This window comes from Stomoxys calcitrans, chromosome 2 (genome assembly GCF_963082655.1).
Source record: "Stomoxys calcitrans chromosome 2, idStoCalc2.1, whole genome shotgun sequence".
In the NCBI taxonomy this organism is placed as follows: domain Eukaryota; kingdom Metazoa; phylum Arthropoda; class Insecta; order Diptera; family Muscidae; genus Stomoxys; species Stomoxys calcitrans.
In genome coordinates this window covers 224454915-224480384 of record NC_081553.1, presented here as the reverse complement: position 1 = coordinate 224480384, position 25470 = coordinate 224454915, and the positions used below count along the sequence as shown (strand labels likewise).

At 38.9% G+C, this 25470-nt stretch overlaps 2 protein-coding genes across 2 annotated transcripts in view; one reads left to right on the top strand and one right to left on the bottom strand.

Moving 5' to 3' along the window:
- Positions 1–23419, top strand: part of LOC106081891 (uncharacterized) — a 39204-nt gene extending 15785 nt beyond the window's left edge. Inside the window, exons 11-18 of the mRNA XM_013244146.2 lie at positions 1703–1818; positions 1879–2005; positions 2069–2311; positions 19299–19442; positions 19520–19696; positions 22244–22493; positions 22561–22909; positions 22974–23419. Coding sequence (XP_013099600.2) covers positions 1703–1818; positions 1879–2005; positions 2069–2311; positions 19299–19442; positions 19520–19696; positions 22244–22493; positions 22561–22909; positions 22974–23151 — 1584 coding nt within the window. The 3' untranslated portion in view covers positions 23152–23419. The remainder of the gene's footprint in view (positions 1–1702; positions 1819–1878; positions 2006–2068; positions 2312–19298; positions 19443–19519; positions 19697–22243; positions 22494–22560; positions 22910–22973) is intronic.
- LOC106081892 (arginine kinase) lies at positions 2327–9186 on the bottom strand. The gene is made up of 4 exons (XM_013244147.2): positions 9043–9186; positions 8693–8943; positions 2993–3729; positions 2327–2865 (listed from the first exon to the last, which is right to left on the bottom strand). The coding sequence occupies exons 1-4, from the start codon at positions 9049–9051 to the stop codon at positions 2501–2503; spliced, it is 1362 nt and encodes a 453-aa protein (XP_013099601.2). The 5' UTR covers positions 9052–9186; the 3' UTR covers positions 2327–2500.
- Positions 23420–25470: the final 2051 nt, after the last annotated feature.

The window sequence follows — 25470 nt, the reverse complement described above, 5'->3', positions numbered from 1 at the left end:
TTCTCGTGATGGCAATTAAAACCACAGAGATTGGACATCAATGTTCTAGCGTGTGTGGTGCTCACAGCTATCCCGTGCCCGGTTCAAATTGCAGTGACAGCAATATGTTTAATGATGCACACACTTTGGGGACATTACCTTCTGCCTATTCTGAAATATTGTATTGCTAAATATTTCTGTCAAGTTTAGATATAAGGGGGCCACGTAGAACTAAACAGAGACTTTCGTAATCTAAGGTGATAACGTTACATTCAGCCACACCACATGCTTGGAGGACATCGCTCACAGTTTCCTTCCAGCTTAGATGGACACTATGGTGACATTGCCAATGCGTTTTTTTCTGTCAGATCGAGAGGTTGGATTTTAAAATACTTCTTTGATGGCCATTTTAGGCGGAATTTGGAAAAAGAAGCCCTAGAGTGGAACCGGGAGTTCTTCAGGTGACGTGTTATCGATACGATCATCCATGCCTAGGGTGTTCACTCGATTTATCGTTATTAGATTAATCGATTTTTCGTGACCTTTAAAAATATCGAACAGATGAAAATTAAATATTTTCAAATAAACAAATAATCGAATAATTTAGAACGGTTAATCGATTAATCGTTTGAAGTTAAAAAAGCTTAAAAATATATGAATTGTGTTATTTGTCTGCTTTTTTTTATTATTTCGGCCCTACTTGTCGAAATTTCATTCGATTGGGATGAAAATTGTTTGCATCAGTTCAAAAAAAAGATCAAATAAGATATGTGGTTGTTGTCGACTACCTCTTTCGGTATTGTTCGATTTATCTATACAGATTAATCGAAAAATCCAAAAACACAAATAAATGTACATCCTAACCATGCCACACACTTTAGGGATACTGCCCATGAGCCATGCCACACACTTTAGGGATACTGCCCATGCGCCATGCCAAATACTTTGAGGACTTTTCCTTAGCGTTTTTCATGTCAGACCGAGAGGTTGGATTCTAAACTACATATTTGGTGGTCATTTATGTGGAATTTGGTCATACGAAGTACTAGTGTGAAACAAACGGTTTCTAGGCGACGTGATATTGATACGGGCAACCCGCAACATACTTGGGGGACATTGCCCATGTGAAACACCAAACACTTTGGGGACATTGCTAATACGTTTTTCCTGCCAGACCAAGAGCTTGGATTTTTAACTACTTCTTTGAAGGCCTTTTTTAAGGAATTTGGAAATAAAAGAAGTCCTGGTGTGAAACAAGGAGGTCCTCAGGTGACCTGATATCGATACTGTCATTCATGCCACTCTTTGGGGACATTGCCCATGCGTCTTCCTAGTCGAGTTTGGAAAATTTGGCAACTTCACAAATAGTTTATGACCAATTGAAAACTGGTCTATTCCCGATTTCCTTTCCTTGATTTAAAACCCCATAGAGTATAAATGTATATTCTTTACCATAATGACATTTTTAGTCGATCTAGCCCTGTGCATCCATCTGCCTGTCAAAAGAACGTTAACTTGGCTGAAATTTGGCACATACATAGGGATATTACGAAATATTGGTCCTATAAAAAATTCCGTATTTTAAGAAGTTCTTCAAAGAACTGGCTAAATGCGATACATAGTGGAGGGTATAAACGATTAGGGCCGGGCGTTACTTATTTTATTTAATATTTCTTGCCTTTCTCTGCCTTTAATATAGTTTTTCTATTTTCCCTATTTTCAGTTCCAATTATTCAAATACGATATGGAAGATTTGGGCATGGCAATTGTGATTAATACCAATTTGAATGAGTTAAACAAATATCGCGGCATGTTATTGAAATCGGAGTTTATGGAAAAGTGAGTAGAATACTACTATAAAAAATCCTTCCATCTAATCGTGCTTTCAAACTTCTGCAGTGGCTTTTCGCGCAACATGATTATCAATTTCCTAATGTATGTATTTGGAGTTGCCCAATTGAGTTCCATACATTTGGGTCATGATCGCAACTTCACCATGTTAATATCCAATGATAAGTTCACCAAGGTGAGTAAAAGTCTTAAACAGTCTTCATAGATTATTTTTAATGTCCTCCTTTGTCTTTTCCAGATTGAGGGTGCCATTTGTAGCACCGAGGAACTAAAATCCCATGATACTTCTTTGCATCACATCAACTTCACCTTACAGCATACCGATGATCAACATGTTGATCAAGATTTGCACAAATGGATCATTAATTTCGATGTGGAGTCCTCCAAGAAAACCACTTGGTTCAATATAGCTGGCAATGTACAACGTACCGCCACTCAGCAGGATGTTGCTGCTGTGACTTTAGAACCCAGAGATTGGAAGGTAAGTAGGCATTCGTTTTATAGTTTTTAACAAAAATTGTATTTAGGTTTTTAGTTTATAAAGAATTCATAGCATTTCAAAAAAGTTTCAACAAGATTTTGTATAAAAATACAATACAATTTGTTAAGAGGTAAAGGAACTCCTTTGTACTTGGGGGAACTCCTTTTACCTTGGCTACCTATGCGTCTTCTATTCTTTGGCCTCCAATTCTTGTTCAGCCTTAATGAGAGTTATTATACCTTCCTGCAAGGATTTGACCAATTCAAATTCGGTAAATCCCAAACGTCTACGATTGGAAATGTCCATAATACCATCTGTTATGGCGGTGTGTTCGCCGCCTGTGCCTCGAATTTGTAAATTTAAATCATTGGCCATGGTCTTCAGACGTTCTTGATCCTTGGCCAATAATGGTAAACGAATGTGCACAGAAGCACGCAAAGTTGTGCCCAAATTAGTGGGACAGGCGGTTAGAGCACCATAGCGGGGATGACGACCAAATGTAAGGTTTTTCTCCAGCTCTTGCAGACCTTTCACCAAACGAGCATAGACATCGCCTAGAATAATGAAATAGACACAAAAATTAACATTTTTCACAAGTTAATAAAATAAGCAGCAGTTTTCAAAGATCGAATAGTCGACTGAATTGTTTCTAATCTCAACAGACAAAAAAACAAAACTCACCCAAATCTCCACACTTGGCCATTGATATAATCCGCAAATGATCCTCTTCATTGACCCATATCAAAAATGTTTCCGCGGCATTATGGAAGATACCACGACCGATGGGCCAAAAGCGATAACAACCAGCTGACTGGAGGTAAACATCGCCACGTTTAAACAAAATATGACGTGCTACCATCTCCGATTGAGTATCCGACGCTATATCCTTCAGACTGTAGTACGCACCCAATAGTTCGCCATCAAAGGCCTCGGCAGCTTCTCGCACCTTCTCCTCGATTTCATTGAATTGCTGTTCACTTAATTTGGCAAAATATGGATAGCCCTCAATATTGCGAGCTATGCGTATACGTGTGGATAGTATGTATTTCCTTTCAGGATCAAGATTTTCAATTTCATCCATATTGCCAAAATCGGCAGCTGGGTGTATTTCTTCTTTATCATTGTCCAATTGACCATGATAGTCACGTATGACAGGATCAAAGAGTTTGGTATAGATATCATAACATTCAGGATTGGCGGCATAAAGACCACACGAGGAGTCATGATGATTAAAACCGGATTGAACGCAATCCAGCAGAGATGCCTCAATGGGTGGCGCTGTCAAAACGCCTTTGTATTCCTCCAGAATTTCAGATGTCAAATATTTACGCAAAAGCGAAGAAGCCTTCTCTTCGTCCTCTGCAAGTGCCTTGAAGCCTTCATCTAAAAGTGAGGCGATTTCTTCTGGAGTCCTTTTGCTGAAAAGAGATAGGACAGTGGAAATGTTGTGTCAAAAAGGGAAATAAGACTTAATGAGGAATAAAGTAGAAGTTAGATACTTCTGAGAAGTCTAGAAACTAGAAAAAAAGGAAACCCAGGCTGCCTAAAGAAAATTGCTAAGGAAATGGTGTAGATAGATCAGCTGACATACTAATTTTGAAGTTTTGACGGTATTGCCATAGAGAATGACAACTTGCTCTCTTTTTACATACATTCTTTGTTTGCGTTTTCTCCTATTTGTAAAACTTCTAATCCGCTCATTTTGATGCCACCGTGTCGCAGAGGTTAGCAGGTCCACATATGACGCTGAACATCAGAACATTTTTCAGCGGTGGTTATCCCCTTACTAATGCTGGCTACATTTGATGGGGGCTCGGCAAAAAATGAGCCTCCTTTATCATTGACCTTAAACATTAATCGGACTGCACTCATTGATATGAGCGAACTATCCCCTGTTCCCTGGAATGTTCGCGGAAACTTTTGGCCATTTCGTAGAAAATGTTTCAAAATTTTTACTTGGGTACCAGATATCTCTTCTCCGAGGAATCCATGGGCCCATCCATATCCTGTACTAGCTCGACTTTCGAGAAGAAAAAGAGAACTTTTGATGTATGGACCTGCTCACCCTAGTAAAAGGAGATTTCAGACTTGCGCACGAAACTCGCAGGAAATAGGCAGCGGGCATTGCTCAAATGGAGCGATCGTGTTAGTGATGAACTCCAAAAGGACAAGCCTGTGAAAATGTTGCTTAATTCGGTTAATATCATAACTAAGCGCCCGTTAAAGATCTGGCAGTGACTGTGTCAGAGTGAATGTATTTCCTGGTCCACTGGAATGACCAGAATAACCGGAGACCTTTGGATTATTGTATTCGTCCTAGATAGAAATAAAATAAGAGAGAGAAAGATGAAATCTGGGGATCGATAACTCCGTTACATAGACACACACATGCGCATGAAAACAAAGGAAGAGAGAGAGAGAGATTAACGAAAAGCCAGGGTAGAGACCGAAAAAGTCCAGAATGACTGGGGGTCGAAAGACTGTAGAGAGCTTTGATAAAAGTAGAGGAGAGCAACTCCAATTCCTCCTCATCTCCACGGACTCTGCGCAGAAATTCTCTCCGTTCCGAGCCCTTTGCGATTTCAATGACCTGACATCACAGTGGCCGGTCAGAACTTCCACCAACAATCCAAGGTTGCACTTTTCCAGCTTTAGGAAATCGATGTTTCCATTCCCGAGAACCTCGGCCACTCTGTAACCCGCAGCGGCAGCCCACGCCAAGTCTGCCAATTCGCTGCAGTGGAAAACCACCACAATTTGACAGCAGCCCAAGTATCCGACGTCTCTTGAATCTTCCTACAGAGCCGCCTGGCTGTCCTCATAAATCGTAGCAGTCTAACAAGGTACCGCTCTGGATCACTTCCAAAACTCAGCCTGAAAGACACTGCATCCGTCCAAAAGTCTATGTAGCTCCCTAATTCCTAGGAACTCTCAAAATAAATACCTGCCTCGGTGCCCCCATCCAGCTTGGTCCATACCGTGTAAACAGAGGGTCATGAGAACAAAGGGTCCCGAGAACCGTGTAAACAGAGGGTCCCATCCAACTTGGACTCAACCGTATAAACAGAGGTATGAAAAAAAAACTTCCAGGTCGCCATCAAAGAAAAATCAGCCGTCCCCGGGCTTCGCCAATCTTCCCACTCAAGCAGCCTTCCTTAGAACAAACGAATGACCGATTTCCGAAGAGCGTCCGACTCCCTCATTCTGAGGAAACGTCTCAGATCAACTATCGCATTCAGTGCTGTTCTCGGAACACGCCGCAATACCACGTACCTTCTCAATCATACTGTGTAGCCCAACTCTCTCCAGGTCCGGTGCCACACCAGGCAACCACAGATGATGATCGGCCAAACCACAGCATTGTACATTCGGGCGACCGTCCCTGGTCTATGTTCCCAACTTCTGCCCATCACGTTGAGTTGACACTCTACTTAACGTTCCATCTCCAGTTCAATTTCTGGTCAAGAATAGCGCCATGTATTTAGCCTCACAGAAGAGCGGTCTCCTCAACTTCTGGTGAACAATTCCAGCTCGACCTTTCTGGGTTTTTTGCCAAGCCCATTGACCGTAGCACTCCTTCCTAAGAACGCCCTGAAGGAGATCCGTGAAGCTAGAAAGTGACCGCCAAATAGAATGACTATGTTGTCAGTAAAGGCAACCTACTTGATTATTTCCTTCTCAAAGGACTTGAGAATCCCACTGATAAACAAGTGCCACAAGAGAGGGTATAAAAGCCCTTCCTAGGGTGTCCCTCTACTAACAATCTTCCATATCGATCCCTCATCTAGTAAAGCATTGATTATTCTGTCCCTCATCATAGCATTAATCCAGTTCACCAGAATAGCGGGAACTCTCATATCAACCAGAAAACGACGTATGGAGACCAATTTCACTTTACAAAAAGTCCCTTGTATATCCAAGAAGACCGCCAAAGCTAAGTCGTCTATCTCCAAGTTCCCCTCTATGTAACTCACCTCGTCGTGGAGGGCACTATCAACTGACCGACCCTAGGTGCAGCCATGTCTCACGCATCCTACAGTCTCTCAAGTATCTTCAGGACGGAAGACTGGTTGGCCTAAATTCATTGCTTTTTCCACCTTGGGAATCAAAACGACTCTAATCTACAGCCTACGTGGCTGCGGCGCAAAGCCAAGCAAAACACAAGTCCTAAACATCCTCTCCAGAAGCCGCATGGCATACGGTCCGGCCTTCTGTAGCCAGGGTATAGAACGTATACCGCCGTATACCAGTTATCATAGCAGTGAACTGGCTAAAGAATAACAAGGCAGCAGGACCCGATGGGTTGGCAGCTAAACAATTTAAAACCAGAGGTGGATCTAAAGTGTAAGGCAAATTCTTTAGCTTGTCCTCGAAATCCAGATAGAGAAGGCATACTCGATGGAACTCGATTGGAACTTCAGCATTCTATGTCTCGTATATAAGAAAGGAGGCACGATATGTGCCAACTACAAATACTTTGGCGCGTACTTTAAGAGAGATTAAAATCTGAAGTTAACGAGTTCATTTAGTATTGTCAATGCGGCTTCACACGTGGTAAACCCATCAAAAAGCAGTTATTCACACTACGCGAAATACCATCTTTTCATAGGCTTTGATTTGTATTCTTTCGAAATGTATTCGATTTTGCAAGATAAGGCTCAGTTAAAATAAGAAAAAACCTCTGCCAACCGTCCAGTACCAAACGAGGTTTCAAACAGTGTCATCTGTGATCTCTTTAGTATTCTGCTGGAGAAGATTATACGAGATGTAAGTGCGTATAGTCATGGCAGCCTATGCACACAATAACACATGGTGGTCATCTATGCTGGCGAAATTATGGGTCTGCCGTTAAGAGTGGAAAATTGCGCCCATTACAATTGAGCAAACATCTACTAACAATCTTCCTTATCGAGCCCTCAGCCAGTAAAGCATTGATTATTCTGCCCTTCAGAATAGCATCAATTCAGTTCACCAGAACAAGGGGGACTCTCATATCAACCAGACTTCCTATAATAAAAAGTCCCTTCTATATCCAAGAAGGCCACCAAAGTTAAGTCGCCTGTCACCAAGTTCCCCACTTTGTATTCTACCACGTCGTGGAGGACACTATCAACTGATCGACCCTTTATGTAGGCATCTCTCACACGTTCAATAGCCTCCCAAGTATCTTTAGGACGAAAGACAAAAAACTGATTGGCCTAAAGTCCTTGGAAAGGGACAAAGCCAAGTAAAACTCACGTCCTTAAAATCCTCTCCAAAAGGTGCATGGCATACGGTACGGCCTTCTGTAACCTTACGGTTCCGCCTTCTGTAGCCGGGGTATAGAACGTATACCACCTAGTCGTATAGCAGTCACCATAGTAGTAATCTGGGTGAAGAACAACAAGGCAGCAGGAGCCGATGGGCTATTTAACTATTTAAAACCAGAGTGTAAGGCAAATTCCTTAGCTTGTCCTCCAAATCCAGATAGAGAAGGCATACTCGATGATCGGAACCTCTTTCGTACATAAGAAAGGAGACACGACGATATGTGCCAACTACAAATACTTTGGCGCGTACTTTGAGAGAGATTAAAATCTGAAGTCAATTCAATTCAGTTCATTTAGTATTGTCAATGCGGCTTTACACCTGGAAAATCCATCAAAAAACAGTTATTCACACTACGCGAAATACCATCTTTTCATTGGCTTCGATATGTATTCCTTCGAAATGTATTCGATTTTGGAAGAAAAAGCTTACTTAAAATTAGAAAAAACCTCTGCCAACAACCCAATACCAAACGAGGTTTCACACAGAGTGTCATTTTTTTGTGTGATCTCTTTAGTATCCTGCTGGAGAAGATTATACGAGATGTAGGTGCGTATAGGCATGGCACCCAATTCACATAAGATCACATGGTGGTCATCTATGCCGACGACGATGTTATGGGTTTGCCGTCGAGAGCGGAAAAGTGTGCTTATTACAATTGAGCAAACATCGGGCGCTCAGCTTAACTCGTACAAAAGTAAACATGCTTTCGAAAGATAGAAGGAAGGACGGATAGAAGGATGGATGGGCAGACTGATGGACCAGCAGACGGAAAGACTGATATGAAAGGACAGGCAGACAAAAGCTCAGACAGATGGTAAGACATACAGACAAGCGGACGTAAAGGCGAACATGGCTAGTCATGGGTCTGGTCGCGAGTTGGTAGCGTCCACGTATTACTAGTGTGGAGGTCGTGGTATCGATTACCACCAGAAGCCTGGTCTGTCGCTACTGTGATACCGCAATGGACTAAAATTGTCTTGGGTCAACATTTAGAGGAGTTAGGAATTGACAAAGTTAATATACCCCTTCATCCTTTTGGTGTAGGTTATTACGAGTAGATTTAAAACTTACATTTGCGAGCGTAATCTCTCCAAATCTTGTTCCAATTTCGAGATGGTCTTATTCGCTTCTTCCAAATCAGCCTTCATGGCATCAAATTGGGTATCATCTGGACAGGATTCGCACATAAATCTGCGCACAAATCGTATGGCATCTTCAGGCTTATTTTGTTCTTCGTAAAGTTTTATCAAGGCTTTGCTCAAAGCATCGATGACACCAGCACGTTCCAAATAACGGCGATATTGAACACGTTTCGATTCAATCTAAAATGAGGAGGAAATGTATAATAACGAAAAAAAAAATCCCACAAATCTTCACATTAATTTCGTTTTAGGAAGAAAATATTTCCTTCATAAACTTACCGAAGACATTTTGAATATTAGTTTCTAGGTCAGTTAATATTTCTATTATAATTCAAATCCTTGAAATATTTTTTCTTTTAAGAGAAAGCACACAATTTAAATTGTTGAGAATTTTTAAATGACTTTCAGCAAATAGTTGAACTTTTTTCTTTTATTGGGCACTTGTTACTTTGTTATTTATTTTTTTTTTTTGTGAAAGGTTTTTAAAAAATTTGAATTATTGATCAAACGCCTAAGTATAAGGAGAGCACCAACACTGCTTTGATTCTCTGTTGTTTGGTTACGGACGGCAGGGTATAGACTTTTTGTTATTAACACTCGAATGTTAGTGTGCTGTGTGTGTGTCTGTGTGTGCGCGGTTGTAGTTAAACTTTTAGTCCTGCTTTTCCCTTTAATAATTGGAAAACACAAAAATGTTAATAAATGTAAATGCCGCGACTCGTGGCTGGTGTTGTGGCAAGTTCACTACAACTGTTTTGTCATTCACCAAGTCGTTAATGTTAATATTTGGTGGCAGTGGCAAAGTATGCGTTTGCTTGCTTGTAGGATGGGTGTCTCTTCGTCTGTCTGCCTATCAGTCTGTTTGTCTGGTTGTTTTGGTATCTATTGTTGTGTGTTTCCAGCCGTTGTTGCAATTATTTCGAAGGCATTCATTAGAGAAGGGTTTTTTTGGTTGTAAGTATGCCGACTACAATGGGTGGAGGTAATGTGTGGAGTGGAGCCTAATGTGAACAGTGCAGCAAAAGCTGTAGTAAACCGCTGAGAAAGTTCCTAAAGGGTTGGTTAGGATAAGAAGGGGTTGGTTGTTGGTATCAAATCCAACATTACACAGAAAGCAGGATGCGCTCACCTCTGTCCCGCTTCATTAGGTATCAAGTAATGCATGGGTATCAATTCTCTCCCAAGCTTTTTTAAGTAACAAGCACTATTGATAACATCATTCGCTTTATGGACCACGGTAACGGGCTGAGAATGTGTGTTTCTTATATTTTATTGTAACCAATCCACTGTGTCGCTTGGGTTATTTTCTGCTCATTCATATATGCAATTTCGGCAATGGCGTAGTCGGTATATTACTTGGAGTGGGATATATGATAGACAGACAACAAATTTGATTTATTTCCAAAAAACTGCAGCGCCTGATCAGCTGGGTTCGCATACTGAGGGGAATATCTGGGACATTTTTCAGTGGTGGTCATATCTTCATATTTTTGATCGTCTTGACATTCTGTGTCGACTTACTCATGTCCGTCAGTCGCTCTGTTGAAATCCTGATGGTGCTCGAACTTATGAAGATATCCGCTTGAAATTTTTCACCATTACTTCATATTGATGTAGTTCGTTGTGAATTGCAATTGGACAATGGGCTTAGATTTGGATATAGCCCCCATATAAACCGATTCCAAGATTTGACTCCTTGAGCCTCTAAAAGCCTAAATTTTCCTTCGATTTTACTGAAATTTGTCTGGAGGACTTGTGTTTTGACTTCCAACATATATTCCAAGAGTGATACGAATCGGTCTATAAACTGATATAGCCCCCATATATAAACCATTCCCCGGATTTGACTTCTTGAGCCCCCAATAAGTCTAAATTTTCCTTCGATTTGGCTGAAAATTGGCACGAGGACTTATGTTTTAACTTCCAAAATATGTTTCAAGTATGATCCGAATTGGTCTATAAACTGGTATAGCCCTCTTATAAACCGATCCCCAGATTAACCTTCTTGCGCCCTTTAAAAGGTAATTTTCACCTGATTTTGCTGAAAGTTAGCCGAACGGCTTTGGTTCTGAAATACAACATCCGTGTGAAGTATAATCGGAATCGGTATATAAACTGATATAACCCCGCTATATAACCACTTAAAGCGATCCCCGGATTTGATTTCTTGAGCCCCTAGAGTCTCAATTTTCCTTTAGTTTGGCTGAAAATTGGCACATCTATTGCAAGTATGATCGGAATTGGTGTATTAATCGGCATAGGCTTCATATAAATTTTTCCCCGGAATTGACTTTTAGGGCCTCTGTAAGTTTCAATTTTCCTATTATTTGACTAAAATTGGGCTCGAGGGCTTATTTTTCGACTTCTAATATCTGTTCTAAGTATAATTTAAATCGGTTTATAAACCGATATAGCCCCCATAAAAACTAATCCCCAGAGTTTGGCACGAAGACTAGTGTTTTAACTTCTCTCTTCATATAAAGCCATTCCCGTAATTGATTTTTAAGACCTCTGGGAGCCTCAATTTTTCTTCAAGTGTGCCTAGAGGCCTCAATTTTTTGTTATTTGGCTGACAATCGGCACTAGGACTACTGTTCTGCCTTCCAATAACTGTGTCAAGTATGATCTAAATCGGTCTATAGACTTATATAAACCGTAAACCGATCCCCGGATTTGACTTTTCGCACCCCTAGAAGCTTCAACTTAGGTTCATAAATACATATAACCCCAATATAAACTGATCTCCGGATATGACTCCTTGAGCTCTTAGAATCCTTAGAGTTCATGGCGGTGGGTACCCAAGATTCCGAATTTTTTTAACTATAAACTTGCATTATGGAGTAAATCAGCATGTTTCTGAGAAGTGAGTCTTGGTCGATTGTCATTTGAAATCGGTTATTCCAAACTAGTAAAAGCGTGCTAAGTTCGGCCGGGTCGAATCTTGAATACCCTCAACCTTCCAATTCTTAGAATGAATTTTTCAAATATTTATAAATTATTGTATATCAAGTTATTTACCAATATGGACCGTACTTGTCATGGCTGTTGGAAGTCATAAAAAACACCAGAGAGCCAGATTAGGAGATCGGTTTACATGGCAGCTATGTCAGATTATCAACCGATTTAGACCATACTTGACACAGTTTTTGGAAGTCATACCAAAACGACATTTGCAAAATGTCAACCAAATTGGATAAGAATTGCGCACTCTAGAAGCCCAAGATTTCTAATCCGTAGATTGGTTTATATGACGGCTATATCAGATTCTGCACTGACTTAGTACAATTGTTAGAAGTGACACCAAATCACCACGTGCAAAATTTCAGCCAAATCGGTTAAGAATTGCGCCCTCTAGAAGCTCAAGAAGTCAAGACCCAAGATGGGTCTATATGGCAGCTCTATCAAAACATGGGCCGATTTGGCCCATTTACAATCCCAACCGACCTACACTAATAAGAAGTATTTGTGCAAAATTTCAAGCGCTTAGCTTTACAATACAAAGATTTTAATTTTGCATACTTACGCTAGGATCTATAATAAGACAACTACAGCCTTACATGCCATTTCGGATGAAAGATACATATATATGGGAGCTATAAATCTGAACCGATTTTGATGGGATTTTGTACACTAACGCAAAATTTTGTTCAGATAGGACCAAAATTGTGACTTCTACAACCTTAAAAAGGCATATCTGATGAAAGATATAAATGCAAGCTATATCTAAATCTAAACCGATTTTGATAAAATTTAGAACACATAATGGAACGTCAAATAAAACCCCTCACGCTAAATTTTTCATAGATCGGACCAAAATTGGCTTCTACTGATACAAAAGGCCATATCGGATGAAAGATATGCCTATATGGGAGGTATATCTAAATCTGAATGGATTTTTAGAAAATTTTGCACATATTCCGTTCATGGGCACATTTGTCCGTTTCAGGGTGGTTTTGGGGATTAGCCGGCCCCCCTGGGATTTGACCGAAAAATTTTCATATGGAGGTGGGGAACGAACGAGCTTACTCCTTTAGGTGAGTAAGCTCGTTCCGGTCCAAAGAACTAAAAGGTGTTAGAACAGGGTATTCATTGGTTATTTAAAGGCGCCAATAACCCGCCTTGTCATATCGAGCATCATAAGCACTCAGTGTTTGTACAGCACCCGGTGCCATCCGGCCTCTCACTGAGACTTTCCCCTCGATACCGTTAATTGACCGCTACTGCCGTTGCATCTACTCCGTATGAAGCATTCCATTATCCGCAACCTGTGGACGCGCCCGGCAGTTCGCAGCTAAGCTTCTCGTGGCAGCAATGAACACCACACAGATCGGACCTCAATGTCCCAGCCTGTGTGGTGCTTACAGCTGGTGCCGTGTTACTTCCAATTAGCTTTCATTTGATATCCATATTGTCCCAATCGATAAACATTTCATTTTGGGAGTTATAAATTTGTATATCAAGTTAACGGTCTACCATTGGGCGCCCCGGTAGCCGAGTTGGTGGTGTGCTTGGATTACCAGTGCAAGGGTCGTGGGTTGGATTCCCGCCAGAATCCAACCCACAATGGACTTAAAATTGTCTAAGTGAGTCTGTGAAGGACTGCCACTCTTACCGAACCTAACCTAGTGCTTTATTCTTAAATTGTCCCAATCGGTAAACATGGCCGTTTGGGTGGGTTTCGGGGTAGGCCTCCCCCACGGTTATTTAACCCCAAAGTTTTATACCAAGTTTGTGTTTTCAGCTTACCATTATTTCTCTTAAAACGATGCAACCATCTTCGATGTTTTTTAAAATTGGGGTTAGGGGGAGGGTCATTGGGGGGCAAAACTCTGCCATCTATGAAAATTTCATGAAAATCGGTTCAGCCGTTTTTGAGTCTACTTGGAACAAACAAAGCGTAAGCTGCTGTAGCTTCATAAATGGTGCATTTTTCACCGGAAAAGTGGTAAATATATATCCGAGTTGATGTGTACCCAAAGTTCTGTCCAACCGAATTTACAACTTTTTTACTAGTTCTAATTAATTTTGTCGCCTTTTTCAACTACGCTTATGTTGCTCGGTATATTTATTTCACTCATTCTCAATCCTATCGGCCTTATATGCGGTTTTTTCATTATTTTCACTACCAGCCTTATTTTTAGTGTGTGTGTGTTGTTTCAGTTATTTTGTTCATTGTGTGCGTGCATGTGTCCCTAATAGTGTCATGGTGATATTTTCAATGTATTCTTGTAGTGTCCGTATGTCCTAGATCCTTTGGTAAACAATACCTAAAGAGAAAGAGAACATATCTGGGTAATACGTTTTCCCAGGGGTAAAATCAAAGTTTTTCCAAGGGCCAATAGAGGGCCTTTGAATGGATATACTGGTAAGGACTCAGGATATACTGGTAAGGACTCAGGATATACTGGTAAGGATATACTGGTAAGGACTCAGAGACCGAAGCTAAATAATTTCGTATATTTGACTTGATTATAGTTTCAGTCATAGAGGGCAACTGTTTTCTCAAGTGCCCTCAGTAGTCTGAGTACAGAATTCGGTTATGTAATAGGTTTTGGTTTCTCTTATGAATACATACAATCAAATGGGTCCAATTCGATCTTTGAATTTTGCTTCATATGAGAGGCAGTAAAGCCCTTTTGACATCGGGTGAAGGGTTTTGTTTGTCTAAGATTGAACGTGGGATAATGTGTTCGCATTCCTCCATGTAGTATCGTAAGAATTGTTAGTTGTCATTCTTTAAACTTCTAATCTCTCTACAAGTGAACCAGGATCCACTCAATATGGTTGCGAAAAGCAATCAGCGGACATATAATTTTTTACAGTTCTCACCTTTGTCATTGCCAATTTGCCCTTTGCTTTCCTTCTTTTTTTGTTTACGTTTTCTCTTACCTGTGAATGGCATTTCCATTGGCATATTTTGAAATGATCAATGTTCATGGATTCTTTCCTCTTTTGTTTTGGGCAAGTGATTTAACCTTCTATCCATAGTGGTTATCCCCTTACTAATGCTGGCGATATTTATAAATTCCTTATAAAATCTCTTCGACAAAGAGGTGTTTGCAAGCAGCACGTTCTTCATACTCATAGGTCTCTCGTAACCTTGAACCCGATAGCACTGGATGATATTGGAGAAGTATTCCCGTCGTACCTCAATAGAATGTTTGTGTGAAATTTTTTCATTTGAAGAGGCCTTGCAACCTCCTTCACAGTTTTGTGTCTGTTAAGCAATATTTTTGTTGTTGCGATGGTTATGTCTCTGATTTCTGTTGTCATTATTTTCTGTCTTCATTATTTTTGTAAACGCACTCACACATGTGTACATCAGTCAGTTTAAAATCAGATGTTTCGTAGCATGCACTTCTATTATGGTACAAACTGCAAAAAAAGTAGGATACTTTTTTTTTCTTTGATGATGTGTGGCCATATTTCAATCTTTGGATTTCGGGGAATAAAGGGTACGAAATTATTAGGTTGTACAGAAAAACTGGGGGAGAAATTTAAAGAAATTTAATAAAATTTTTAAAAAGGCAAATGCAGCAAACAACTCTTCTTTGGTGGTCTCCGATTTTCTTTATGTCTCTATCTTAAACTGGTGTGTTTTTTACAAATCTGTTAAAAGTTTTTTTTTGGTTATAACTTAGTGCCCTAATTTACAATTTTTACACGGATTTTCGTTTTTTTGGACACTAGAAAATGTTTTATAGCTATATTTCGACATGAATTCGCAAAGATGTTGTGTGCCCTCTACATATGAATACGAGGGTTCCTTTTACATTTCGGGATTGGACAAACCTTGTGTTGCAATCTGCCAACTAACAGCTCTATCGTAAAGCTTGACATTTTTGATGTTATGGTACGCAGAACATTTTGACGTACGAGCGCTATTTGTGTTGTTTACAGTAACTTAAAAGATCCATCTCGCCAAAAAAATGGAATTAAATCGTGAACATTTTCGTGCGTTTATTTTTTACAACTTTTGACGTGTTTTAATTCAATTTTTGGCGATGAAGCTTCATCAAGGACCTGCGTTTATTGATGATATGGTGAATTCAACCGAGGTCGTAGTTCACTCCAAGACTAATTTCGTGAAGGTCATCAAAAATTAGTTGTTGTTCCAAAAACCATTGATGCTGTGCACTAACTGATATTGCAAGATCTTCATGTGACTTATCATGAGATTGAGACAACCTTAGGCATTAGTGGGACCAGCATACATTCAAGATTGCATGAACATTTGACGGTCAAAAAAAATTTTTACGCGTTGGATTCCACACAATTTGTCAATCGCTCAAAAAACAATCGTGGTGCTTCGAAAACGTCTATGACATCGTGACAGGTGATAAATCGTGGATTTACACGTATGAGCCCGAAAGTAAAAAGCAGTCGACTGTATGGATGTTTTAAGATGAGCCACATCCAACAAAAGTTGCTCGCGCACGAAGCACTTCCAAGAAAATGATCGCCTGTTTTTTCGAAAAAACAACGCAGAACAGTCAATCTATATCGAACTTTGTTGAAATCACCACTTTAAAATAAAATTTCGCCATCAGGAAAAACCATTATTTCCTTATAATGTATGTCAGAAATGTGTAGCATGTCTACGGTTATGGTCCAGTGTAAAAAGAGGCGCAACAACGTTAATGATTAAGCGAAAACCTCTGCCACAGCATCAACCAGTTTAAATAATGCATTAAGATTTTTGGACATGGGTGTGTATGATTACTTTTCGATAATTATGCCCAGGTATGACGTACATCATACGCCACCTTGGTCAATCATTTGGCATATAAAAATGCGATAATCATCGATACCATGGTAAAGAGTACGATCTATGAACGAAACCGATTAGATAGATGCCTGCCGGCGCACCGCCGCCAACTAATTTTGCTTCAGCCACTCTGCAGCCATTTTCATCGCCTCGTGCTGCTAAAATTAAGCCGCCGATATCGGCAAAAAATCGACTAAGTCGAAAAAAAATAATACTGGAATCACCACTTTACACTTTTCTCACATGTGTCTTGTCTTTTTTTGATTCTTTTTCAACCAAATTGAACGATAAATCACCACAAAATGATAATTTATGCAGCCGTCTGTGTGAATTTTTGAATAGCCTCAGTCGACGAGCTGCTGATCAAGATTTTGGCCTCTTCACTGGTTACAATACCCAGCAAATTACTCAGATACAAGCAGCATGCCTATCTCAAAGTGTGATCGGTGCAGCCTGACTTGCACCAGGTTGTGCATGGAATAGGAGAATTTCTCGATGCCGAAACCTTTGCGGTATGCATTAACATCGAAGAGCTTTAAATAATAGGCGGACCACTACACTGATACAATTCTTAGGCCACTGCCGGGTGGGTCGGATACTTATCGACTGGATAAGCCATATGCTAAGGAACAGGTGCATATATTGTAGGTCACATGATATCAGAATAAGGGATAAGGTGGAACAGGGCGGCATTTTATCGCCACTTCTAGGGTGACCACCATAAATAGTCTACTACGTTTCTTGACTGAAGAGGAATTCGAACCCAAATGCCATGCAGACAATGTTATAATACTTCCGAGCGGCTAGAAGGCTAAAGGGTGGGTGGAAGAAGACATACGACTGGGCTATGTCTAGGGCTCTGAACGTAAACCCAGAGAAAAACGAAGAAGACAAAGGGGGGTCAAATCGAAGCGTCATATTTCCTCAACAAGACGACTTCAATATCCGGCAAGGTCAAATACTTGGGAATTATCTTAGATAGAAAACTGTCACATGCGGGAGAAGGATGTTGAACACTTGCTAGGTGGGCTGTCGGCTCGAAATGGAGCCTCAAAAGAATCGTGACTATACCAATATTAACATACGTCTCGATAGTTTAATTAACAGCGATGGAATGGAACGCAAGGATACTTTCAAAGAACATGTTGTTTTGAGAAAAGGGAGCGATCCGCTGGACGAAAGGAGAGTTGGAATCAAGCCAAAGCTGTGGCAATGGAGAGATGAAGAGAGCTTATTGATGCCCTATGTTCACACTGAACTTTGTACTATTGGTCATATTTTTTGTAATATATTTATGGGTCGATTATGGATTGCAACTCAACGCAACTGATGTTGGGTTGCTATCCATAATCGACCCCTTAATATATTCCAATTGTAAATAAAGGACAGAGAGGGCGATGAGATCCACGCCTACGAGAGCACTGGAGACAGTTCTGGATTCTGGACAGTCCACTGGATTCTATGAGACTTAAGGTGGTGGGAGAATGAATTGAGGATAGGAGCAGGACATGCCATCGCGGCACAAATGCAGCAACGTTAGGAAACCTGGGTGCATTGTAATAGGTTTCTAATCGGATACCTGAGACAACACTTGATATAGTGCGATACACTGTTGCCAGCGCCACAGTCTTGGATTGACGGAACTCTGGTATTGCCATCTGGTTTTTCATGCTAAACGGATATTGTATAAAGGACAACACAGTGTCCGTAGCCGCCACATGACCAATGAGAGAGCTCCCTTAACCTCACGGCAGTGGTCGCTGCAATTTGGGTAGCCACAATGTCCAGAGGCATAAGATGTAGCATTAAATTCAGTGCATCAGATGGTGTAGTCCTCAGTGCGTCTGTGATGCACAAACAAGCCATCCTTTGAATCCGGTTAAGTATTGAGCAGTAGGCGGACTTTTGGAGCGCCGTCCACCAGACCACAACACCATATAGCATTATAGGTCTGACAACTGCAGTATATACCCAATGCATAACACGCGGTCTAAACCCCCAACTTTTGCCAATGGCTGCAGTTGTATAGGGCAAGAGTTGCCTTTCTTGTCCTTTCCAAAATGTTGGATTTGAAGTTCAATTTCCTGTCCAGCAAAACACCCCGGTATTTTGCGCTTTCTGTAAATGGAACATTCTCTCCTCCCAAGGAGGCAGGTTCCGCTGTAGGCAACTTGTATCTCCTGCTAAAAAGAACTACTTCTGTCTTACACGGATTTAAACCTAAACCACTTTCGGCAGCCCACTTCACTGTTGCACGTAGAGCTTCCTGAAGTATATCTCTTAGAGTGCTGGATTTTACTCAACCATACAAAACTGTGTACAAAGTACACGTGTGTACTGTACGTACAAAATTTCTGTCATAGCAGCCAAAAATTGAAGCTTCTTGGAGCCGTCTAAGTGAGTCTGATGCAGACTGGCGCATGAACCTAACTTAACCTACATCACTGAGAAGTATTGGGTTGCCCAAAAAGTAATTGCGGATTTTTCATATAGTCGGCGTTAACAAATTTTTTTCACAGCTTGTGACTCTGTAATTGCATTCTTTCTTCTGTCAGTTATCAGCTGCTACTTTTAGCTTGCTTTAGAAAAAAAGTATATTTGATTAAAGTTCATTCTAAGTTTTATTAAAAATGCATTTACTTTCTTTTAAAAAATCCGCAATTACTTTTTGGGCAACCCAAGACATACATATGTATATTAGGGTGTACTGAAAAATTGTTTCCTTCCACAACTTGTTCAAATGTGTCTTTCTTTTTTGTATTTTCAGGCTTGTATTAATGTAACATACGCTCCATTGGTATTTACCAAACGTCCACACACTCTAATGGGTTCAGTGTTATTTGGTAATGCTACTATCGAAAACGAGTGCCCTGTCAAGGGTTCCAGTATAACCTTCAACAGCAGAGCTGGGGTAAGCACTTACAAAACTACATACACAACATCAAAAAATATTAAAATTTATTTAATTTTCTTTTTCTTATTTCTTAGCCATCTGATCATGCTCGCGAATTTTTGCTCTCCGATAATCCTTTGACCGATACCGGCTTTTGCCCAAAAGAAGTATTAAAATTCACCCCAATACCCACATCGAAATATTGCAAGAGAAGTAATTTTGAGAATTTCACCTCGGTTACCAAATACGATATGGATGTACAATTTAATAATGTAAGTACATAATTATTTTATTTTTCATTCAATAGAATTATATAGAGGAATTTTTAAAAACTATTTTTCATAAATTTTGATTTTTACAACAAATTTTATAAAAATTAATTCTTTTCGAAAAAATTCGGCATAAAAAAAATTTTACGAAAAAGTTACAAGAAAAATTGATTTTGTGGTTTATTCATTTTAGAAACTACTGCAGATAAAACAATAAAATCCAAAAGTTCCTAAACTACACCTTCTCCATAGAGACTCTGGATATTCCATGTACATTAGGGCGGATTGGATTTTTTTAGGCCAATAAAAGTCACACTTATTATCCGATTTCGCCGAAATTTGGGACAGTGAGTTGTGTTAGGCCAGTCGGCATCCTTCTTCAATTTGGTCCAGATCGGTTCAGATTTGGATATAGCTGACATATAGACCGATCTCTCGATTTAAGGTTTTAGGCCGATAGAAGCGAATTTATTGCCTGATGTCCCCGAAATTTGGGACAGTGAGTTGTGTTAAGCCCCTTGACATCTTACTGCAATATGGCAGAGATCGGTTCAGATTTGGATATAGCTGCCATATAGACCGATCTCTCGATATAAGGTTTTGGGCCCATAAAAGGCGCATTTATTATCCGATTTCGCCGAAATTTGGGACAGTGAGTTGCGTTAGGTTCTTCGACAACTTTCTGCAATTTGGCCCAGATCGGTCCACATTTGGATATAGCTGCCATATAGACCGATCTCTCGACTTAAGGTTTTGTGCCCATTAAAGGCGCATTAATAGCCCGATTTCGCCGAAATTTGGGACAGTGAGTTGCGTTAGGTTCTTCGACAACTTTCTGCAATTTGGCACAGATCGGTCCAGATTTGGATATAGCTGCCATATAGATCGATCTCTCGATTTAAGGTCTTGGACCTATAAAAGGCACATTTATAATCCGATTTTGCCGAAATTTGGGACAGTGAGTTGTTTTAGGCCCTTCGACATCCCCATTCAATTTGGTCCAGATCGGTTCAGATTTGGATATAGCTGCCATATAGATTTGAAGTCTTGACCCCATAAAAGACACATTTATAATCCGATTTCGCTGAAATTTGACAGTGTCTTTTGTTAGACTTTTCAACATCCGTGTCGTATATGGCTCAGATCGGTCTATATTTGGATACGTCTACCAAAAAAACACATATTTTTTTCTACAAAATTTAACAATGACTTGTACTTGTACCACCAATATCCGTGTCGAATTTGGTCCAAATCGGACCATATTTCGATAAAGTTGCTATGGGGGCATAAATTATGAATTTTTCACCGGATTATGACGAAAGGTGTTTTACATATATACCCGAGGAGAGGATATAAGATTTTCATTTCACTTTTTTTATAATAAAAATTTGCTAAAAATTCGATTTTTAAAAAGTTTTTTTTTTTTATTTTAACTTGAACATTTTCAGATGCCTGAATGGTTTGATTTCTGGTCCAGCCGTTTGGATCATCTTGTTTCCTCGTTCTCATCGGATATAGCTGACATATAGACCGATCTCTCGATTTAAGGTTTTAGGCCCATAAAATGAGCATTTATTGCCTGATGTCCCCGAAATTTGGGACAGTGAGTTGTGTTAGGCCCCTTGACATATTTCTGCAATATGGCAGAGATTGGTTCAGATTTGGATATAGCTGCCATATAGACCGATCTCTCGATATAAGGTTTTGGGCCCATAAAAGGCGAATTTATTATCCGATTTCGCCGAAATTTGGGACAGTGAGTTGCGTTAGGTTCTTCGACAACTTTCTGCAATTTGGCCCAGATCGGTCCACATTTGGATATAGCTGCCATATAGACCGATCTCTCGACATAAGGTTTTGTGCCCATTAAAGGCGCATTAATAGCCCGATTTCGCCGAAATTTGGGACAGTGAGTTGCGTTAGGTTCTTCGACAACTTTCTGCAATTTGGCACAGATCGGTCCAGATTTGGATATAGCTGCCATATAGATCGATCTCTCGATTTAAGGTCTTGGACCTATAAAAGGCACATTTATAATCCGATTTTGCCGAAATTTGGGACAGTGAGTTGTTTTAGGCCCTTCGACATCCCCATTCAATTTGGTCCAGATCGGTTCAGATTTGGATATAGCTGCCATATAGATTTGAAGTCTTGACCCCATAAAAGACACATTTATAATCCGATTTCGCTGAAATTTGACAGTATCTTTTGTTAGACTTTTCAACATCCGTGTCGTATATGGCTCAGATCGGTCTATATTTGGATACGTCTACCAAAAAAACACATATTTTTTTCTACAAAATTTAACAATGACTTGTACTTGTACCACCAATATCCGTGTCGAATTTGGTCCAAATCGGACCATATTTCGATAAAGTTGCTATGGGGGCATAAATTATGAATTTTTCACCGGATTATGACGAAAGGTGTTTTTCATATATACCCGAGGAGAGGATATAAGATTTTCATTTCACTTTTTTTATAATAAAAATTTGCTAAAAATTCGATTTTTAAAAAGTTTTTTTTTTATTTTAACTTGAACATTTTCAGATGCCTGAATGGTTTGATTTCTGGTCCAGCCGTTTGGATCATCTTGTTTCCTCGTTCTCATCGGAAAAGGTGGATCGTTTGGAAATGAGCAAAGAAATCCATTTGTCCATAAACTCCCCCAACGATTATTTCTGGTTGACCATTGAGGTAAATGGCGTACAAACTCGCATCTATCATATACCATTCCTGCAGAAATTGGATTCCAAATATGATGCCTCTCACGAAATACTCTATGATTCGGGAGTCAAACGTAAGTGTAGCCTTGGAAGGATTAGCAAAAAAGATTTTCTTTAAATTTTCTAAAATTTCTTTTAAAGGTTCCTGTTCTGTTATTAATGGCATGGTTAATAGCTTTGATGATTATCTTATCGATTTGGCCGATTATCATAAAGTTACCAAGGCTGAGAATTGTCAAACCCTTTTAGCGGCCGATTGTAGTCCTTTGCGCGAGATGGCGGTATTCCTCATGCCCTCTTTTGAGAACAGCTTAAGTTCGAATTATGGCTTGAAGGTTTATATTGGAGAGAATTATTTCACCTTTAAGTCGACCAATAGCACTGATGACAAGGCGCCTGTATGGATAACTTTGAATAATAATGAGAAAACTGTGGATGTGCGAGCCAAACCCTATCAATATCCTGAGGAGGGAAATAATTTTGATTTCAGGTGAGTTTTAGGATTTTTGTTTTGAAATATTTAAGGAAATTTTATTTTTTTTTTCTCTTTTTAGAGTCGAAGTTAATGAGCAAAATATTTTATTAGTTGAAAACAATTTAATGCCTTCCACCATACAATTCGATATGTTGAACATTTTGAATTTGGAAATTTTCTCCGTATACAAGAATAAAATGTGCGGTCTCTGCAGCAAACCCCTGAATAGTATGCGCAATTATACTCTATGTGCATAATAGGACGCCTCTACTCAATTTCCTGTTTTATAACCTCCAAACTTTACCCTAAGAAATCGAATATCAAATATTTTATTTTTATAAAAAAATATTTTTTTTTAACTTTCTTTAAATTAACCAAAAACTTAGAACTAACCATGAAATTATATGAAATATAAGTTTTATAATTGTTGTGTTGTAGTTCTTAATCAAATCTTTTAGAGATTAGAGCAAAAATCTTTGTAATAAATATTAAATATACACGTAATAAAATAATATTTAGCATAAAGTGGGCTTTTGCTTTTGACTAAAAAATAAAAAAAACCCAATTTCATCGAAAATCCATCAAGATTGGTTGTATCCCATATGCCATGCTTCCTTTAGGGAAGAGCATCTTAATTCGCGACTATCAAAATATTCAAAATTTTTATTGAAAATCCATTAAAAATCGAAATTTCAGTTGAAAAACATAAAATGGTTGTATCTCCTAAACTATGCGTCATAGAGGGAAATGGGCCTTAATTCGTGACTCCATCAAAAAAATCAAAATGTCGTTGAAAATCCTTTAAAAATTGAAATTTCAGTTGGAAAACTTAAAATGGCTATATCTCCTAAACTATTCGTTCAATAGGGAAATGTGCCTTAATGTGTGACCTATCAACAAAATCAAAATTTCATTGAAAACCCATTAAAAATCGAAATTTCAGTGGGAAAACTTAAAATGGCTGTATCTCCTAAACTCAGGATTCACTGAATAAGGTTAAGCCAAGCGATCAGCCGATATACTTTTTTTTTTAATATTTGGCAGTACTTGGCATTGAGGATGTCAACTTGTTCTCTTTTTACATTCATTCTTTGTTTACGTTTTCTCCTATATGATGACATTTTCAATCGTCAGATTTGACATCCTTAATGATGTTTATGGGGCCTATCCACTTTGTGGTTTGCATGTGACCTAACCTTCTATTAGTGAATCCTGTCCTAAACTATTCGTCCTAGAGGAAAATAGGTCTTAAATCGTGACTCCATCAAAAAAGTTAAAATGTCGTTGAAAATCCTTTAAAAATTAAAATTTCAGTTGGAAAACTTAAAATGGCTGTATCTCCTAAACAATGCGTCCTAGAGGTAAATGGACCTTAATTCGTGACTCCATCAAATATATCAAAATATCGTTGAAAATCCTTTTAAAATAGAAATTTCATTTGGAAAACTTAAAATGGCTGTATCTCTTAAGCTATAAGTCACTAATAAGAAATGGATCTTATTTAGTGACTTCATCAAAAAATTCAAAATGTCGTTGAAAATCCATTAAAAATCGAAATTTTAGTTGGAAAACTTTAAAACTGTATCTCCTAAGCTATGTGTCCTAGAAAGAAATGTGTCCTAGAAATAAATCCCTTAAAAAATTTAATTTTCTATATATCTTAAACTATGGGAAATGGGACTTTATCAGTAATCCCATAAAAAAATTTAGAGTTTTATCGATAATTCATCAAAAATCGAAATCCATCAAATATCGAATTTTCACTTTGAAAACTTTAAACTTTTTGTATCTCTTAAACTATGCGTCCTAGAAGGAAATGGGCCTTTACTCGTGACTCCACCAACAAAATCAAAATTTCAGTTGGAAAACTTAGAAAATCTGTACCTCCTAAGCTGTGTGTCTTAGAAAGAAATGTGTCCTAGAAAGAATTCCCTTTAAAAATTTAATTTTCTGTATCTCTTAAACTATGGGAAATGGGACTTATTCAGAGATTAAATAAAAAATTTTAAATTTTATCGGAAATCCACAAAAATTAAAACATTCATGGAAATCCACCAAATATCGAATTTTCACTTTGAAAACTTTAAATTTTTTGTATCTCTTAAACTATACGTCCTAGAAAGAAAGGGGCCTCAATACGTGACTCCATCAACAAAATCAAAATTTCATTGAAAATCCATTAAACATCGAAACTTCAGTTGGAAAACTTAAAATGGCTGGCTAGGCGTCCTAGAGGGAAATGGGCCTTAATTCGTGACTCTATCAAAGAATTTTAAAATTTCTCAAAAATTTCATCGAAACCCTTCAATAATCGCATTGTTGCTTTAATAACTTTAAATTTCTTTTCTGACTATGCTTCCTAGAGAGAAAAGGGCCTTATTGTGTGACTCCAACCAAATTCATAATTTCATCGAAAATCCATCAAAAATTGAAAATGTCATCAAAATAAATGGCCTTTAATTAGTGACTTCAACAGAAAATTTAAGATTTTATCGAAAATCAATCTATAATCGAATTTTCACGTTGAAATTTTAAAATGTATGCATCTCCTTAACTATGTGTCCTGGAGGGAAATG

Bases quoted from the DNA above. Each gene is read 5' to 3' on its own strand.
- LOC106081892 (XM_013244147.2), bottom strand. The intron at 3,730-8,692 runs GTAAGTTTTAAA...ATCTCTTTTCAG, and splicing joins GAGAGATTACGCTCGCAAAT to CAAAAGGACTCCAGAAGAAA. The intron at 2,866-2,992 runs GTGAGTTTTGTT...TCATTATTCTAG, and splicing joins GGCCAAGTGTGGAGATTTGG to GCGATGTCTATGCTCGTTTG.